General features: G+C 44.2%; 1 protein-coding gene across 3 annotated transcripts in view; it reads right to left on the bottom strand.

Annotated features, from left to right (window-relative positions):
* Positions 1–20,778, bottom strand: part of LOC124716957 (1-phosphatidylinositol 4,5-bisphosphate phosphodiesterase) — a 425,614-nt gene that overhangs the window by 165,362 nt on the left and 239,474 nt on the right. For all 3 annotated transcript variants that reach the window (XM_047243553.1, XM_047243552.1, XM_047243551.1), the window contains 2 exons: positions 20,574–20,753; positions 7,528–7,587 (listed from right to left, as the gene is read on the bottom strand). In XM_047243553.1, coding sequence (XP_047099509.1) covers positions 7,528–7,587; positions 20,574–20,744 — 231 coding nt within the window. In that variant the 5' untranslated portion in view covers positions 20,745–20,753. The remainder of the gene's footprint in view (positions 1–7,527; positions 7,588–20,573; positions 20,754–20,778) is intronic.

The raw sequence follows: 20,778 nt of genomic DNA, 5'->3' as shown, positions 1-20,778 counted from the left end.
GGTTAAAACAATTTCAGTATGTCAGCTACACCTGGGAGGCAGCAATGCATCACCTAAAACCCACTAAACGTAGAATGGCCAGTAACTACATTCTTCATTGCAATATTTTAAAAGTGATCCCAGCGGTTTGTTTATTTGTGAAGCATCACAATAGCTATGGGCAACAGCGAAACGATAACCTGTAATATAAGACTATAAGATGTGAAAAAATACTTTTCTTTACACAATAGTTCCCTCAAAACCGCCGAGAAAGACATAGCGGAGTACGCGCGCGGACCCCAAAACAGCAGTTTTTTAATTTTTTTACGCGAAAAGTAAAAGTTTTGCTCAGAAACTAACTTAAGAGACAGATGTAACTTTCCTTCGTTTAAATAAGAATTTTGTTTAGGCACATTGGATGTCTTGAAATTTCCATCGTGGTGTATCGATCGACCCAAGTTGCGATGAGTGATCACCTCAGGATACTGCGCTGGACGACACGACAGACAATCGTATCTGTGCTGTCGCGCTGCCGTCCCAGCGTGAACCAGTCAAGTCGCTAGCCACTGCGTTTCAATGCGCTCAGCCGATGCGAGTTGCTTCGGCGTCTTATCACTAGTGCAGTGACACGGTGAACTCGTTCAGCGTTAAGCTAGTTATCCAGTGGATGCGTAAATATGCAACAGACAGCCACACGTTATCGCTCGGCAAGACCGCGTCCTCTGCTCACGCCGTCGTCCTACCAAATCAGAGCAGTCGGCCTTTTGGCGGCGAGTGAGACTGTCATGCATTTCTCCGATTTACTTTGTACATGTGCGTTGGACGTACCAGGGCTTACTAAACGAAGAAACCTCACTAACAAGGAGATGTCCCCAGCGGTGCGATCGACTTTCTGAAACTATCCATACGGTGATGTACGTTAAGGTCCAAGGTACTAAACACTCCAGCCATTCATTCGGAATGTTGTGTGACACACAATAGCGTTAAAAAAAGGCTCGTTGTTTAATTTGTTGTGTGGTGTAGTCAATAGGACAACAGCTTCACATCCAGATGGTTATTGGTTCGCAAGACATACAAATTATTTTTATTTTTAAATCGTTAACGAAATTACTTCGATCGTTATTTTTATTAATTAACTGGTTTGAATGCAATTTTTCAATTCCATCCCTTTATCACATAATTTTTATTCTAATATTAACTTCTTCATTTACCCTTACTTTTCTTCCTATCATTCTACGCTTGAAATCTTTTTTCATGTATTTTAAATTAATCTTATGTATTAATTTCGATATAATTTCTTTTGTTTCATCACCCTCTCTTTCGTCCACATTATTGCGTTCATAATATCAACTTCCAATTTTGCTTGAATTTCGTTTTACTTACAAACTGCCGCGCGGTCTGATGACGCCTTGCCACAGTTCGCGCGGTTCCTCCCGCCGGATGTTCGAGTTCTCTTTCGGGCATATGTGTGTGTGTGTGTGTGTGTGTGTGTGTGTGTGTGTGTGTGTGTGTTTTTAAGTTAGATTAAGTAGTGTGTAAGCCTAGGGACCGATGACCTCAGCATCTCCACTCTATAAACCAGTCTTTCATTTAAATTTTCATCTGCGATATTTTGTCCGTAGTGCAATAGATATTTACGTTATATTTTCAATGTTTGTATGACGATTACCATGCAAAAAAATTGCTCATCTGGTAACAAAAATACATTTTTCACACCACTGCATAAATATAAACAGATTATTTCGTCGTTTGTTTTTTTAACTGATAGATCAAGATTTTCAAATATATGAATATCATCATCATTTTCGTGGGCCTTTGTCCCACTTCAAGGTGGGGTCGGCCTTGTCACTATGAATTTGTCGATGTTAAGTGTCGGAGGGTGGCCAAGTGCCTTTCTGCCTTTCTGTCGCCACCCCCCCCCCCCCCTCCCCCAGGACGGAATGAGTGTACTCCAGCTGTCTACGTCTAGTGTAAGCCATGAAGTTGTGCGAACGTTTTCGAATGTCTGCGAGTCGTCTGAGACGGGACATGGGGACCAGCCCAGTGTCCACCTACTGGGATGTGGAAAACCGCCTAAAAACCACATCCAGGCTGGCCGGCTCACCAGCCCTCGTCTAATCCGCCGGGGGGGATTCGATTCGTGTTCAGCGCGCCTACCAGAGTCCAGGAAGGAGCGAATTAGCGTCCTCAGATAACCTGGCGGGTAAGTATTTGAATATTGTAATGGATAAATATAATTATATGTGACCCGGTCGGGGCACACATTTTCAGCTGTCCCCATCGAGGTATATCAACAACACCTGTCGGCAGCTGAGGGTTTCAATTAATTATCATTTACAAATGAAAAAGCTCATATAATGATTAAAATATTGTGACAAAGGAACAGAAATAAAAAATTAGATTTAAACTAATTAACTGAATAAAAATACAGGAAGCCAACCCATACAGATTTATATCTGCATAGCCATACCTTCCATCATCCGTCTCAGAAGAGAGCTATGCTGAATACTTTAGTACACAGAGCCAGGACTATTTCCGACAAGGACCACCTCGGTTCCGAGATTAACCATTTGACGACTGTTTTCAAGAGGAATGGTTATTCTGCCGGTGAAATTAAATCAGTATTGTCCAAGAAATTAAGACACGATGCCGGCCACATACAAGAAGAGGACCAACACATAGCGCGGCTTCCTTTTTGCGGTGCTACAACGAGCAAGATAGCCAGAGTCCTGAAGAGGCAAGGAATAAAACCAGTTTTCCGACCACCTAGGAAAATTAAGGAAATGTTGAGATCAGTCAAAGATAGTCTCGGCTTAAGAGTGCCGGGAATTTATACTATTCCTTGCGAATGCGGCAAGAATTACGTGGGCCAGTCTGTAAGAACCGTTTCCGACCACTGCACCAAGCACCAGCGCCACCTAAAATACAGGTATTTGGAAAAATCAGCGGTGGCTGAAAATAGCCTGCTTAACAAGCATAAGATTTTATTTGAAGAAACCAGAGTAATAGCCCATGCATCGAATTACTGGGACTCTGTGATCTGGGAAGCAGTCGAAATTAGACTTAGCGATAATAACTTGAACAGAGACAACGGCTATGCACTTAGCAACACATGGAAGAGTGCACTGGATAAAGAAAAATCGCAGAGAAAAACTTCCCGCACTTTACCTCCTGATACAAGGGATGGCGCTGTGAGCAACGCAGGATAGAAACTACATCTATGGAAGTGGAGGTCACCACTTCACTAAGCGCCATATCGCTGTTGCTATGACGTATTCCAGCCAATCAGAAGCCGTCCTTGGCATATAAAAGTGGGAACCTCGCTAGTTCACGACACCCCCCTCCCCCCACATTCTATAAGTCCCTCCAGATCCTTGAGCGTCATGCACTCCGCCTCGCCTTCCGTATACGCCTCCCGTCCCCCATGCGGATCCTCTATGATCTCATTCCTTTCCCCCATCTGCTCCGATTCCTCGAACATATCCGCATCCTCTACACCTCCCGCCGTCTTGTACCCCCTCACCTCCTGGTTGCTCCTCTCCTCTCCCATCCCCACCCCCCTGCCACATCTTCGCCATTGTGCCCCCCCTACCCTCCATCTCTACACCCTACATCTCCTTTCCCAAGATGGCTTCCATCAACTCCCCCTCCCGGATGATGCCCTCTCTCCCTCCATTTATCCCTACTATCAACTCTGATCCTCACTCCCCCTCCTTTCCTCTGTCCTTTCCCTGGGCTCCCTCTTCCCCCCCTTCCATCCTGTTTTCTCCCCACTAAACCTCTCCCTACCTCCCTTCTCTCCCCCCCCCCCCCCGAGTCCTTTTGTATTCCACTCCTCTGCCTACCCCACTCCCTGTCGCGTCTGCCCAGTGCCCCCCACCCCTCTTATGGGTCCTCATCCTCCATCAGCTCCTTTCCCGGCTCCCCCCCTTTTTTTATTTTCCATCATCTGTCCAGTTTCCCCCCCACCTGCTCTCGGCTGTGGTATGTCACATCTGCCACCTTTTTAGTGCAGTGTTCCAGTGACTGTTCAGTGTTGTTCATCTTTCTCGTGTTGCGAACAGAAACCATGCTGTCGCTGGGTGTGAATTGTATGTCTTTTGTGAACAGACTGTCGCCGTGTTTTTTTTAATTGTCTGTCTATTGTTTTACCTGTCTGCTTCGTATGTATTTTCTTAGCGTCATCATCCCTCTGTTCTTTGTTTTAAGTTCCACGATTTCTTTTCGCCATGTTACTCTTTAAGTCTCCGATTTTATCGCCTGTTTTTATTATTTATTCTCTTCATCTTTCTAACAAAGTCTGTAGGCTGAAGAGCGGCATACTAAGCTGCTGCCAGCCTGCCCCCTTCGGGGGAAGGGGGGGCGGATTGAAATTCAATTCCCGGATCACAGAGTCCCAGTAATTCAATGCGTGGGCTATTACTCTGGTTTCTTCAAATAAAATCTTATGCTTGTTAAGCAGGCTATTTTCAGGCTATATATATAATTTTCAGGCTATATATATATATATATATATATATATATATATATATATATATATATACACAGTTCACGACAGTCAGTTTTAGCCCTGACGACGACCATGGAGGTAGTGGTCGAAAGCTTGGAGTTTTATCCTGAATTGACGCGGCATGTACACCGAGAGATTTTTATTCAAGAAATACGTCGCGAAAGACTTCGTAGCCAACGATTGAAGTAATTTCGATAAGGATTTAAATTAAAAAAAAAAAAAACTTTATGTACCCTAGGAGACTCGAACCTACACAGGAAACATATCCTTTCCATTACACCACACAACCATATCATGTAATGTAAATTTTTTTAAGGTTATTAAGAGTCACACAAAATTCCGAAATTTTCCTTTCGTCAATTACTCGCAAACGAGGGCCCGCCAGATTGAATGGCTGCAGTCTGTGATACTTGCGATCTTAGCCCAGGCGAGGCGTAAAGTTTGTGTCGTGCAGTCATCAGAAGAACACGACTGGGCTTTCGCCTCCGAAAGCCCATATCGATGATATCTCGAATGGTTCGCACGTTGACACCTGTTGATGCCCTGGCACTGAAACCTGCAGCAATTTGCGGAAGGGCTGCACTTCTGTCACGTCGAACGATTCTCTTCAGTCGTCGTTGGTCTCGTTCTTGCAGGGTCTTTTTCCGGCCGCATTGATGTCGGAGATATGATGTTTTATCCGATTCCTGATATTTGCGGTACATTCGTCAAATGGTCGTACGGTATTATTTCTACTTCATCGCTACCTCGGAGATGCTGGGTCCCATCGCTTGTGGGCCGACTATAACATCACGTTCAAACTCACTTAAATCTTGATAACCTGTCATTGTAGCAGCAGTAACCGATCTAACAACAGCGCCAGATACCTGTCTGATATAGCCGTTGCCTACCACAGCGCCTTATTCTGCCTTGCACTACTTGCACCAAGATATTTTGCCCTTTCTTTTCTTTCAATTTTTATAATTCACTTATTGTAGATATTCTGCTACTAAGTAGGGACAGTTCAAAATGGTTCAAATGGCTCTGAGCACTATGGGACGTAACATCTGTGCTCATCACTCCCCTAGAACTTAGAACTACTTAAACCTAACTAACCTAAGAACATCACACACATCCATGTTCGAGGCAGGATTCGAAACTGCGACCGTAGCGGTCACGCGGTTCCGGACTGAAGCGCCTAGAACCGCACGTCCACACCGGCCGGCAGTAGGGACAGTGACCAAGTGAGAATGACCTTAGGGTATTACTAAAAAGTGAGAATTATGAAATAATTTTTATCTTATGTGGAGAACTATTATGAATTTGTATCGGGCTATTTGTAATGGAACTTTCATAAGCAGATGTCCTTGTTAACTGTACATGGTGTTACGGCGTAGAGTCAAGCACCGGTACGCTAGTCGGGAACGACAGAGAAGAGATCCCTGTGAGAATACGTCAGCCAATCGCACGTTGACCGACTCCTCTCCAGCACGACAACGCGACATCAGCGTCTCCTATCTGAAGAGGACATAAGCGCCACGACCGACTGGCGACGCCTTAGTTCAATAGTACGTGCAAAACTAGCAGCTTCTATAGCAGCGTCAACTCTACTCACTTCGCTTGTAATCTCTAATGTAGTACAGACGACAACGACGACGACGGTGGCGGCGGCGGCGGCGGCGGCGGCGGCGCTGTGACCGAGCGGTTCTAGGCGCTTCAGTCTGTAACCGCGCAACGCTACGGTCGCAGGTTCGAATCCTGCCTCGGGCATGGATGTGTGTGATGTCCTTAGGTTAGTCAGGTTTAAGTAATTCTAAGTCCAGGGGAGGTAGGTAGGTAGTTAGTGTTTAACGTCCCGTCGACAACGAGGTCATTAGAGACTGAGCGCAAGCTCGGGGTAGGGAAGGATTGGGAAGGAAATCGGCCGTGCCCTTTCAAAGGAACCATCCCGGCATTTGCCTGATAAGTCCAGGGGACTGATGATCTCAAATGTTGAGTCCCATAGTGCTTAGAGCCATTTCATTTTTGATGATGATGATGAGGATGACGATGATTGGTTTGTGGGGGTGCTAAACTGCACGGTTATCAGCACCCGTACAAATTCCCAATCTTTACACAGTTCAATCTCGCCACTTTCACGAATTATGATTGAATGATGACGACAACACAAACACCCAGTCCCCGGGCGGAGAAAATCCCCAAAGCGGCCGGGAATCGAACCCGCGACCCCGTGATCCAGAGGCAGCAACACTAACTATTGGGCCACGAGCTGCGGACAGTAGCACAGACTAGAGATTGTTTACACTGAAGGATGTTCATTATTTCGTATGTCGCCCTTTCCTTGCGACACATCTGTGTAATTGCAAAAGTTAAGTATTGTATCTTTTCATTTTGTAATAAAACTCATTAATACGACTTCCTTGAATGTTTGTCTAGCGAACCGAGTACGCAGGATTCCTAGATACCGCACATGGTACTTTCCTTTTTGCCTTGTAATATTTTCATGGATTTTGAAGTTTTTGTATACACAGACATAATAACATGACTAGCAGATGGACAAGGGAGGAATGTACGTTTTAATAGAGCTAATACAGTAATTTTATGCCCGGCCTTTTCGTAAATGAACAGTTTGATTTACGAGCTAAGTACAACCGACAACAATCGCTGAAACGCGTTGCGATCGCGTATACCACGTTGGGGCACACGTACCATAAGCACAAGTCGCATCGTTCCTGAGCGTTCAGCAACACGCTGAGCTCGGCACGCTCAACGTTGACGTTCGACAGCACTGTTCGTGTGCCGATGGCTTACTGCCACAGAGACTTTGCTCGGAAGTCGCGTCTGTAGGGTAGAGCCCGCCACATTGTCCCTTCATTGCGACGGCAAGCCGTACAGGTTTTCTGGGGGGATCTCCGAGTATGTACAACTTCCCGAAATAACACTACAAATGCAGACAAAGACAATTACAATACTCCTTGCTACCCCATCTCAATTCATTGTGCACATCCTGAAATTTTTTTATTGCGCAAATAACTGAAAATATTTTGAAAGATACTCACCTTTGGAATACCCCCAGCTCTTATGTCGCTGACCTGACACAACTCTATTACGTCACCATCCTGTAAAAGAGAACACAAAGTAATTAACAAATAAAATAAAACAAAGCCGCCAAGAACAGATAATCACTTTGAAATTGGTGACGGATTACTAGAAAGGACGACGAAAACAACAAGTCATATCATTTGTAGACTTCAGGAAAGCTTATGATTGTATCCAAAGATCTTCAATGATGAACATACTAAAGAATTTTGGTCTCCATTCTAAATTAATAAAAATGATGAACTTAACAATAACAAACACCAAATCTAAAGTAAAATTCAGAGGAGAAATATCCGAGTCGTTTGCGATAAAAGGGGTTGAAACAGTGAGATAGTTTTATCGCTCTTACTTTTCAACTGTGCGCTCGAGTACGTAATAAGATAATGGTACAAAGAAAATCCTAAAAACATGAGAATTGGAAGAAAGAAAGATCAAACAAACTTAATTGCTTGGGATTCGCAGATGACAGAGTTACTCGCTAATAACATTCAAGAAGGCAGCAATCAAATAATAAGCCTATGAAATATATCACGAAAAATAAGACTCCAGATATAATTCGAAAAGACTGAAATAATGGTAGCAGATCCACTAGTAGTAATCAACCACATATCTACGCTTAAATCTATACTCTTCAAACCACCGTGAGATGCATGACAGAGGGTACGAATCATTGTAGCTGTTATTAACGATTTTTCCTGTTCCACTCACTTGTGGAGGGCGGGAAGAATGATTGATTGAATGCCTCTGTACGTGCAGTAATTATTCTAATCTTATCCTCACGATTGCCGTGTGAGCGATACTTAGGGGGTTGTAGTATAGCCCTAGAGTAATCATTTAAATCCGGTTCCTGAAACTTCGTTAATAGACTTTCTCGGGATAGTTTATGTCTGACTTGAAGAGTCTGTCAGTTCAGTTCCTTTAGTATGTCTCTGACACACTCCCACGGATGAAACAAACCTGTGACCATTCGTGCTGCTCTTCTCTGTATACGTTCAATATCCGATGTTAGTCCTTTCTGGTACGGGTCAGACACTTTTTAGCAATATTCTAGGATGGGTCGCACGAGTGATTTGTAAGCAACCTCCTTTGCAGACCGATTCCCGAGTTTTCTGTCAATAAACCGAAGTGTACCACCCGCTTTACCCAGGACTGAACCTATGTGATCATTTCATTTCATATCCCTACAAAGTGTATTTCTATGAGTTGGCCGATTCCAACAGTGACCCACTGACATTATAGTCATAGGATACTACGTTTCTTTCGTTCTGTGAAGTGCAAAGTTATATATTTTTGAACATTTAGACCAAGTTGTCAATCTGCGCACAACGTTGAAATCTTATCAAGGTCTGACTTCATATGTATGCACATTCTCTCAGATAGTACTTCATTGCAGATAACTGCATCATCTGCAAAAAGCCTGACTTAACTGTTAACATTGCCTACAGTGTCATTAATATAAAATACGAACAGCGACAGTCTCCCTGGGACACACCCGATGTTATTTCTACATCTGACGAAGACTCTCCGGATCCAGGATAACATGCTGTGTCTTCCCTACCAAAAAAGTCCGAATCCAGTCACAAATTTCACTTGACACTAAGCGCACGTGCGGTACTGAGTCACATACTCTTCAGGAATCAAGAAACACTGCATCTACTTGGTTGTTTCGAACTGGGTTTCACATGATCTATGTTTTCGAAATCCATGCTGGTCGGCATTGAGGAGGTCATTCTGATTAAGATACTTCAGAATATGTTCTAAGAATCTACAACAAATGGATGTCAAGGGTATTGAACGGTAGTTTTGTGGCTCACTTCCACTACCCTTCTTGCAGACGGGTGTGACCTGTGCGTTTTCCCAAGAACTGGGCACAGCTTTTTGTTCGGGAGGGTCTATGATAAATTACAAAAGGGGCTCACTCAGCCACAAATTCAATATAGAATCTGACAGGAGTTCCTTCGGGGCCTGGAGATTTGTTCAATTTTAAAGTTTCAGCTGTTTCTCAACACCAGTGGCACTAACACTTATTTCATTCATTCATCTTTTCAGTGGTACGAGGATTAAATTGGAGCAATTCTTCTGGGTTTTTTGTGAAGGAACATTTGAAAACGGAGTTAAGCTTTCAGCTTCTAGTTCCCTACCCTCTATTTCAGTTCCTGCCTCATTCGCTAGGGACTGGACAGTAACCTTGTTCCCATTACCAGCCTTTACATACCACCAGATTTCTTTTTTTTTATTATTTTGTGAAATGTCGTTTAACAATATTCTGTTAGATAGTCACTGAAGGCATTACGCATTGCTCTCTTTACAGCCAAACGCGTTTCATTCAGCATGTCCCTATCTATAGGCCTCCGCTTTGTTTTACATCTATTATGCAGTAATCTCTGTTTCTTTAGAAATTTCTTTGTAGTGACTTTATACCATGGAGATTCCCTCCCATTATGAACATAACAGTAAAAAATAAGAAAGTAAAAATAGTGAAAAATTTAAATACCTAGGAGAAATTATAACATACAACTCGGGCGAGAAACCTGCATGGCAAGCAACTAATAAAATAATAAAAGCTCAAAATTGACACGGTCTACATACAATAAAAAAATATTTGTCAATCTGAACTAAGTTAAAACATCACAAGACGGTTTTCCAACTAGAAGTAACATACGCAAGCGAAACTCTCTTGAAAGTCACCCAGAAAAACAGAATCGATAAAATTCTAAAAGCAGAGAGAAGAATAACTAAAACATTGAAAATAAGAAACATCAAAAAGATGGATAATGGCGGGGAGTACCAAATGGTGTGCAGCGAACTGGAGCCCAAAAGAGCCCACTACAGGCACTATACGGAGAAAATGATCTCTCTTCTTGATCAGAAACTAGATTAACAAGAAAAATTATGGAGAAACTTTGGAGCATTGAGCAACAAGTAGGATGGATAAGGGAAATCAGTGTATATGAAACAGTCAGAATCAACCCTGGGCGATTTGCAAAACAAAACAGAAAATTTAAAGAAACTGGAAAACATAAAAACAAGATTAAACCAAAATCAGACAAACGCTAAAAAGGGCCTTTACAGATGAGGGACGACAAAAAAGATCAAGGATACTGGGCAATTCGGAATGAAAATCTATTGTGCAGCTGGTCCCGGCGGAGGTTCGATCCCTCCCTCGGGCATGGGTGTGCGTGTTTGTCCTTAGGATAATTTAGGTTAAGTAGTGTGTAAGCTTAGGGACTGATGACTTTAGCAGTTAATCAAAACTAGACATTGTCTTAATGGGAGTTCCGCGATCGTTCTTTAATTAAAAATATGGCATTTCAGTCTTTGATCGCTATTTTTTATTTTCAGTGACCGGTTTCCGGCTACCTGCCCATCTTCAGACCTTATTACACTGTGGACGCCCAATTTGCCGCTGCTCTTGCCAGAAAAAATGCCATATTTTTATTTTTACTTAGCAGTTAAGTCCCATAAGATTTCACGCACATTTGAACATTTTTTTTTTTAATCTGTTGAAGAAGATGACCAGAAAATGACTCACCAAAGTGTTCCAATGACACCGTAAAAGAAGTAGAAGAAGAAGAAGAAGAAGAAGAAGAAGTAGGAGAAGAAAAGGAAAAAACTGTAGAAAATGTATAGAGGCTCCTCGCAAACTGTGATTTCATGTCATGTGTAACGTGACGGGCAGGGCGGTAGCAACAGTGACACATCGTCATCGTCAGTAGAGTTGCTGCATTCCATCAACAGTACCAAGGATGATAGGCAATAAATACTGAAGGTTACAAACGTGCCAGGCGGTCTGACACCCACTGTCCATGAACGAGAGCAAGACAAAAAGAAAAGGAATTGAGACAAGAATTATTGGGAAAACTAAATAGCAAGTAAGATAATCATTCCTCTGGACAACTGACCTTAATTTTTTGAACTAGGACCACCTCTTAATGAGCTTCGTAACTTCCGTCCTGGGAGAGGGCTTTCAGCCTCCTCACGCTATCGAACCTGGAAGCGGACATGTGCTCCACCGCCGGAGCACAAGGGTAGGGACCATTCTGGAAGCACCTCTGTTTCCCCGACACAGAAATATACTGCTGCCGTGCCAGTGCGAAACAGCTGGGTCGGCACCACTATGTTTCTACGCGCACCGCCGATAGGGGCTCTTCAGCGTCGTCAAGAGTTGTACCTCAAGCCTGGTCTACACGTAACGTTTTGTCGTGTCTTATACACCGAGGAGCCAAAGAAACTGGTACACCTGTCTAATATCGTGTAGCGTCCCCGCGAGCACGGAGAAGTGCCACAACACTACGTGGCATGGACTCGACTATTGTCTGAAGTAGTGCTGGAGGGAACTGACACCATGAATCCTGCAGAGCTGTCCATAAATCCGTAAGAATACGAGGGGGTGGGGATCTCTTCTGAACAGCACGTTGCAAGGCATCCCAAAATACAATAATGTTCATGTCTGGGGAGTTTGGTGGACAGCAGAAGTGTTTAAACTCGAAAGAGTTTTCTTGGAACCACTCTGTAGCATTGTTCTGCTTGAATTGCCCAAGTCCGTCGGAATGCACAATGGAGATGAATAGATGCAGGTGATCAGACAGGATGCTTACGTATGTGTCACAAGTCAGTGTCGTATCTAGACGTAGTAGGGGTCCAAATCACTTTAAGTGCACACGCCCCACACCATTAGAGCCTCCATTAGTTTGAACAGTCCCCTGCTGACATGCAGGGTCCATGGATTCATGATGTTTGCTCCATATGCGTACACGTCCAAACGCTCGATACAATTTGAAACGAGACTCGTTCGACCAGGCAACATGTTTCCAGTCATCAACAGTCCAATGTCGGTGTTGATGGACGGGCCAACGCGAGACGTAAAGCTTTATGTCGTACAGTCTTCAAGGGTATACAGGTGGTTCTTCGGCTCCGAAAGCCCACTTCGATGATGTTTGGTTGAATGGTTTGCACGCTGACACTTGTTGATGGCCCAGAACTGAAATACGCAGCAGTCTGCGGAAGGGTTGTACTTCTGTCATGTTCAACGGTTCTCTTCAGTCGTTGTTAGTCCCATTCTTGCAGGATCTTTTTCCGGCTAGCGAAGTCGCAGATTTGATGTTTTATTTTATATTGATGGTCGTACGGGAAAATCCTCACTTCATCGCTACGTCGGAGATGCTGTGTCCCATCACTTGTGCGCCGACTATAACACCACGTTCAAATTCACTTAAATCTTGATAATCTGCCATTGTAGCAGCATTAACCGATCTAACAACTGCGACACACACTTGTTGTCTTATATAGTGGTTGCCGACCGCAGAGCCGTGTTCTGCCTGTTTACGTATCTCTGTATTTGAATACGCATGCCTATAGCAGTTTCTTAGGCGCTGAAGTGTTCAGTCGTTCCGAAGTAGTGACGGAGGAAGAACGACGATCTGTTAACGGTTGAGCTATGTGCCCTTAAAGTGAAGAAGGAAACATAGTCTACACGTCGTTCATGATGGTCCCGCGATTGTTTTCAAGAAAGGGACATTCTCCAATATGCATTTTCTCCGTGTACTACGGCACTGACCACAAGATTGGCGGAGTTTTTTTACGTACGGTCACAGAAACGTACTATAAATTGTTAACGTTCGTACCCATAGAAATTGAAAAAGAAGACAGTGTCACAAGTCGGCTCTCAGCCCCCATGAGAGTCTCAATGCAACATTAAGCCTTTTAGCGACTGGCAGGAGTTACAAGGACCTTGAATAGCCTAAATTTACATGAGAAACGAAATAAATAACGGCTGGTGATCACGAAAATTAAAAATGATTTTTGTTACTTAACTGCTTTTCGAAATCTTCTATGTTTGACCGTGATCTTCGAGATTCAAGAACGAAAGTAAATAAAAGTACCCTCCGCCCCCGATAGCTGAGTGGTCAGCACGATAGAATGTCAATACTAAGTGCCCATGTTCGATTCCCGGCTGGGTCAAAGATTTTCTCCGCTCAGGGACTGGGTGTTGTATTGTCCATCCCCATCGACGCGCAAGTCGCCGAAATGGCGTCAAACCGAAAGACTTGCACCAGGCGAGCGGTCTACGCGATGGGAGGCCCTAGTCACACGACATTTGTTTATTTTAATCAAAGTACCACAAAGAAGGTTTATAAATTCTTCAGTTCTAGCTTTTATTTCGCACGCTCTTTGCTGTAAATGTTCGAAATGGGTTGATCTTTTTACTGACCCACTGTTCTGTTGCTTCACGATCCACCTCTGTGTTCGTTAACCAAAGTTGTGTATGTCTAGTTTTTGACGCTGTTGCTGCAGTCCTTTGAGTATATTTGCCAGAGGCAAGTAAAACTTTGGTACAGTTCTATGAACTCCATGAAAATCCACTGTAGCACGTCTATCATTTTCTTCCGCCACTACACACACTAAAATGACAGTTGGAACCTCTCTAGTGTCACGTAGAGTAGATCGGCTGCAGAGCTAAGTTTGGGCGATAAGATTGTCGGCAGTTTAGCGCGTACACAAAGCTCGAGCCCATAAGTCTTTCGCGACTTTGTCGAACTTCATTCAGCTCATGCAAGATTAACAAATTTATTTGACAAATCTGGCATGATCATGCAAGACTAACGAGGAATCTTTACACGTAGACCAGGACTAACGCTCGCTATTTCCTGTGTTTCCCCAGTTGTTTTGGAAATTTATGGTAAGGTCCTATGGGACCAAACTGCTGAGGTCATCGGTCCCAATGCTTACACAATACTTAAACTTACTTACGCTAAGAATAACACACACACCATCCCCGAGGGGGGAGGCGCGCGAACCGTGGCAAGGTGCCTAAGACCACGCAGCTACCCCGCGCGGCTTCCCCAGCTGTACGGGGACAGGCATCGTTCCGTAGCAAAATCACCCCTTTTGTTCTGAAAACTTGTCTCTCCCTTTTCGTTTCAACTTCTGGGTTTCAGACCTGACACTAGCTGCGACGTCTCACCGGGTTTTGAACTTTCCTGAAGAAACTTTCTGGCATCTTAAGACTGTGTGCCGAACCGAGGCTCTAAGTCGGGACCTTTGCCTTTGCCGTCAAGTGCTCCAACGACTGAGCCACCTAAGCACGACCCACGACCCGGCTTCACAGCCAGTATCTTGCGACCCTCAGTTTTAATCTGCCAGGACGTTTCGTATCAACGCACACTCCACTGCCGAGTGAAAATTTCGCTCTGGAAATATCCCGAGGCTTTGGCTACGCCTTGTCTCCGCGATTATCCTTCCTTCCAGAATTACTAGTCTTGCAAGCTTCGCAGGAGAGCTTCTGTGAAGCTTGGAAGGTAGAAGACGATGTACTGGCGCAAGTGAAGCTGTGAGGAGGGGGTCGTGGGTATGTGGCTCATTCGGAGGTGCACTCGCCGCCGCACAGTTTTAATCTGCGAGGAAGTTTTGTATCAGCGCACACTCTGCTGCAGAACGAAATATTCATTTTCTGAAGAAGCTGGCGCTGGCGCTGGCGCTCACTCTGTCGTTCGCAGTGACGGAGACAAGTCTCGTCAACGGTTACTGTCTAACTCAGAGTCTGCTCTTTCCTTTTAAAATTACCTTAAAATCAATTTCTGACATTTCCAAACGTTTCTGTCAGTTGACGCGTTACCCAACGCACACCTGCTTTGCGGCAGTTTACAGATTCATCGACAACTGCAAACCCTGAACCGTACGCGACATTCACCTAGTGCGCAGTGTCACCGCCGTCAGGAGTGATTCGCCCGTCTGTATCCACGCTGTTCCTGTCCGCTCCCGATGTGGACCACCTACCGGAACGCCGTGAATATCAGGAATCTGGTAAAACATCAAATCTCCGGGATCGCTGCAGGTGGAAAAAGATATGAACGGGACCAATGTCGACTGAAGAGAATCGTTCTATGTAAAAGAAGTCCCACCCTTCCGCAAATTGCTGCAGATTTCAATGCCGGGGCATCAATAAGTGTCAACGTGCGAACCATTCAACGGAAACATGTTGCGTTGTCGGACGATTCTCGTTTCAAATTAAATCGAGCGGATGGACGTGTACAAGTATGGAGACAACCACATGAATCCATGGACACTGCATGTCAGCAGGGGACTGTTCAAGCTGATGGAGGTTCTCTAATGGCGTGTGGCGTGTGCAGTTGGAGTGATACCGGACCCTTGATATGTCTAGATAGTAATCTGACAAGTGACACGTAGTACACTATGTGATCAAAAGTATCTGGACACGTGGCTCAAAGTGACTACAAGTTTGTGGCACCCTCCATCGGTAATGCTGCAATCGAGTATGCTGTTGGCCCACCCTTAGCCTTTATGAGAGCTTCCACACTCGCAGGCATACGTTCAGTCAGGTGCTGGAAGGTTTCTTGGGGAATGGTAGCCCATTCTTCACAGAATGCTGCACTGAGGTCAGGTATCGATGTCGGTCGGTGAGGCCTGGCACGAAGTCGGCGTTCCAAAACATCCCGAAGGTATTCTATAGGATTCATGTGAGGATTCTGTGCAGGCTAGTCCATTACAGGAATGATGTTGTCGTGTAACCACTCCATCACAGGCCGTGCGTTATGAACCGGTGCTCCATCGTGTTGAAAGATGCAATCGCCATCCCCGAATTGCTCTTTAACAGTGGGAAGCAAGAAGCTGCTTAAAACATCAATGTAGGCCTGTGCTGTGATAGTGCCAGCCCCCTCCATGAAAAACACGACCACGCCATATTCGTCACTCCACACAAAGTTTTTCCACTTTTCAGTCGTCCAATGTTTACGTTCCTTACACAAAGCGAGGCGTCGTTTGGCATTTACCGGCGTGATTTGGGGTTTATGAGCAGCCACTGCTAACCATGAAATCCAAGTTCTCTCACCACTCGCCTAACTATCATAGTACCTGCAGTGGATTCTGATGCAGTTTGGAATTCTTGTGTGATGGTCTGGATAGATGTCTGTCTATTACACATTACGACCCTCTTCAACTGTCGGCGGTCTCTGTCAGTCAGCAGACGAGGTCAGCCTATAAGCTTTTGTGCTGTACGTGTCCCTTCACGTTTCGACTTTAGTATCACATCGGAAACAGTGGACCTAGGAATGTTTAGAAGTGTGGAAATCTCGCGTACAGACGTATGGCACAAGTGACACCCAATCACCAGACCGTTCGAAGTCCCTGAGTTCCACGGAGTGCTTCATTCTGCTCTCTCACAGTGTCTAATGACGACTGAGATCGCTGATATGGAGTACCTGGCAGTAGGTGGCAACACAATACATCTACTATGAAAGACGTATGTTTTTGGGGGTGTCTGGATACTTTTGATCACATACTGTAAGCATCCTATCTGGTCACCTGCATCCATTCATATCAATTGTACATTCTGACGGACTTGGGCAATTCCAGCACGACAATGCGACACCCCACACATCCAGAATTGCTACACAGCGGCTCCAGGCACACTCTTCTGAGTTGAAACACTTCCGCTGGCCACCAAAATCTTCAGACATTAACATTATTGAGCATATCTGGGATGCCCTGCAACGTGCTGTTCAGAAGAGAGCTCCAACCCCTCGTCCTCTTACGGATTCATGGTGAGCCATGCAGGAGTCATGGTGTCAGTTCCCTCCGGCAGTATCTCAGACATGAGTCGAGTCCATGCCACGTCGTGTTGCGGCACTTCCGCGTGCTCGCGGAGGCCCTACAAGATATTATGTAGGCGTACCAGTTTCTTTGTCTCTTCAATGTATCTCGCCGTGAAACCCACGGCTTCATCCAAGTAAGTTTCTTTTTCGTTTTTTCTGCTCCTCTTCGAAATGCAGACATAATTTAATTGTAATAAAAGCAACTGCAGAGCATAACAACAAGTTCCGCCATTTTGAAACTTTGACGAAATATTGGAAGACAATGTAAGACCACTATTACGCGCCACGTCAAAGATATTTGTCCAATATTTGATCTTTTCTTTGGTTTTTTTGACCAATAAACTAGATAGTGTAATACCCTCTTACTAACAGAGACTGATCACGAACGAGACGTTTACCTACCGCACGTGAGATTCATCAAGATGTGCGATCGGTCAACATGTAAATATCTTCGTGAGGGTATTTTGCTGCCTGAAGCAAAAGGCAATTCCGACAGTGGCAGAAATATCGCCGAATGTCACATACTGACAAGGCGTCACATGCCCTGAAGAGTTTTAAAGACAGTGACAAGGACCGCTGAAGGCTACGCTTGCAACCCGCCGTTTAATTGAGCGATTATATGGCAATTTGCAGTACATTGGCCGCGCCAGGCAGCTGGAAGCTCTCTAAGCCCGGGTGATATGGATGGCTGCTATTGCTGAAACAAACGGTTTTCGGTTACATCGTTTCTTTTTCACGCAGTTTAACTTGACTGTTAAAACTGCTCAAAATAATTGGTTTCCTAATAACCGAATTTGTTATTTTTATTCCTATCATATCCTGTAATAAACATAGAATCTAACGACGATTGTAAAATTTTGACTCAGTTTCTAGCACGGAGGTAAAAAGAAAAGCGGGGATGTGACATTACGTCACAAATTTGAAGTTAATTTCCGCCATCTTAACTAGCCCAAAACATTAAGTTCACCGCATTCATACCCCAATAGTTCCCCGTGACGCCACTCCGACTGTGTCGTGTTACTTGAGCAAACACGCATTCGAGAACAGAAAAACTTTCGAAATAACCTTCCTCACATTACGTTCTTCATGCAATCTCTATAATTTTTAGTATTTAAAACAGTTATTGCGTGCACACGACAGAAATAATGAGCAAGAAGCACTCGTAAACAATAGTATGCTAATAATTTTGGGCCACTTAAAATGGCGCCCACTCTGACTCACCATCGCCCACTCCAAATCGCTAAGGATAGAAACTTGCAGTTTCGAGAGGGTATGGATCTTATCCTGTAGGCATCATTTAAGAAGGGATTGTCCGAAATTCCTCTCCTAAAGGGGTGAAATAGGGGATGAAAGGCTTTCTGAAAGTATATCTTCATTAAGGGAATTTTGAAGCTACAACTGCGAAAACTGGCGTTTGGTTTCTCAGTCAGAAACTAAAGAAATACATGCTCCAGCATTTTTGGAAATTCAACCACTATTGAACTTTCCAATATATTAGTTTAGCGTAATATTGGGTATATTATGTGGTACAGGGAAATGCTTTCTTCAGCATCCCAAAATTATGTTAATCGATCCACATAGAAACGAGGTGAAAAAGAAATTGTTAAAATTTGTTGACAGCTGTAATACATAAAAAAATAAATGTATCCGTTATCTTATTTGCTCTTATTTACTTATGGATGTGACAACACACGTGGTCAGTCGGTATGATGGCTATAGTAACGCATGGTGGTCCATACAATATTCCTGACAATTTGTTATAGAACCTTAGAACGTATTCTGAGCTAATGAGTGATCTTTAACAGAATGACCTCCTCCATGCCAACCAGCATGCATTCCAAAAATATGGGTGATGTGAAACCCAACTCGCACTTTTCTCACGTGACATACTGAAAGCTGTAAGTCAAGATGGGCACACAGATGCAGTATTTCTTGTTTTCCGAAAAGCATTTGACTCAGAACCACACCAACGCTTACTGTCAAAAGTACGATCATATGGGGTATAGAGTGAAATTTGTGTCTGGATTGAGGACTTTTTGGCAGGGAGGACGCAGCATGATGTCTCGGATGGAGAGTCATCAGATACAGAAGTAAATGCAGGTGTGCCAGAGGCGTTTGTTGGCACCCTTTCTGTTCATGTTGTATATCAATGGCCTTGCGGACAATATTAATGGTACCTCAGATTGTTTGCAGATGATGCAGTTACGTTTAATAACGTACTGCCTGAATGGAGCTGCATAAATATTCAGTCACAGTTTGATAAGACTTCAAAAGGAAGAAAGGAACGAACGTACGAAGATTAAAGTCCCCTTGACATCAAGATCATTAGAGACAGGGTACAAGTTCGGATTGTATCAAGGATAGGGGAGGAAATCGGCCGTGCCCTGTCGAAGGAAGCACTTCGTCATTTGCCTGGAGTGACTTAACGTAATCATGAAAAACCTTAATCTGGATGGCCGATGTCGGTGTGAACTGTTCTCCTTCAGAATGTGAGCCAATTCGTTCGGTATGTATAATGAAGTACTGCCATGCAAAATGTACTGCCATGCAAAAAGTACTTCCATGAAAAAAGTAATGCCATGAAAAAAGCTGTATCAGGTCTTAATAAGATTTCAAAGTGGTGCAAGGATTGGCAAATTCCTTTAAATATTCAGAATGTAAAATTGTGCAGCTCACAAAACAAAAAAACTTAGTATCCTATGAGGATAATATCAATGAGTCACTGTTGGAGCTGTCCAACTCATACAAGTACTTGAGTCAAGTAATTTGTAGGGATATGAAATGGAATGAAGCTGTGTTTTGGATAAAGCCGGTGGTAGGCTTGGGTTTAATGGTAGAATACTGGGTAAGTGTAGTCGGTCTACAAAGGAGACTGTTTACAAATCACTCGTACGAATCATTCTAGATTATTGCTCAAGTGTGTTGGACCTGTACCAGATAGGACTAACAGGGGATATTGAATGCATACAAAAATGGGCACCATAAATGGTCACAGGTTTGTTTGACCCGTGGGAGAGTATTACAGTGATGCTGAAGAGACTGAGCTGGCAGATGCTTGAGATCGACATAAACCGTCCAGAGAAAGTCTACTGCCAAGAATCGGCTTTGAATGATTACTCTAGGATCCAACCCCTACGCACCGTTCACAAAGGGATCGTGAGGAGAACATGCTCACATAGGGATCGTGAGGACCATATTAGAAAATTACATAATGCAGAGAGGTAGTCAAACAATGATTCTTCCCGCGTTCCATGTGTGAGTGGAATGGGAAGAAATCGTAATAACTGGTACAATGGGGCGTACCCTGTGGCATGCACACTTCGTGGTGGTTTGCAGAATGTGGATGTAGGAAGGGGCAGAGAGTTCAGAGAAGGGCGGCTGGGCAGAGTACTCACGTTGGCCTCGCTCTTCCAGTAGATGAAGAAGCCGTACTCGTCGACCTTGAAGAGGCAGCGCGGCTCGAAGCTGGAGGAGTCCTTCTCCTCGCTCCAGCGGTCGAACACGCAGCCCTGCAGCAGCGGCTCCGGCACCTCGATGCGCCAGTCGAACTCGAACTTCTTCGTCATGGCCCGGCCCTGCGCACATAACACGGTGAACACA

Source organism: Schistocerca piceifrons, chromosome 9 (genome assembly GCF_021461385.2).
Source record: "Schistocerca piceifrons isolate TAMUIC-IGC-003096 chromosome 9, iqSchPice1.1, whole genome shotgun sequence".
In the NCBI taxonomy this organism is placed as follows: domain Eukaryota; kingdom Metazoa; phylum Arthropoda; class Insecta; order Orthoptera; family Acrididae; genus Schistocerca; species Schistocerca piceifrons.
Note: the sequence above shows the minus strand (reverse complement) of the source record. Positions and strands in the feature narration are given on the sequence as shown.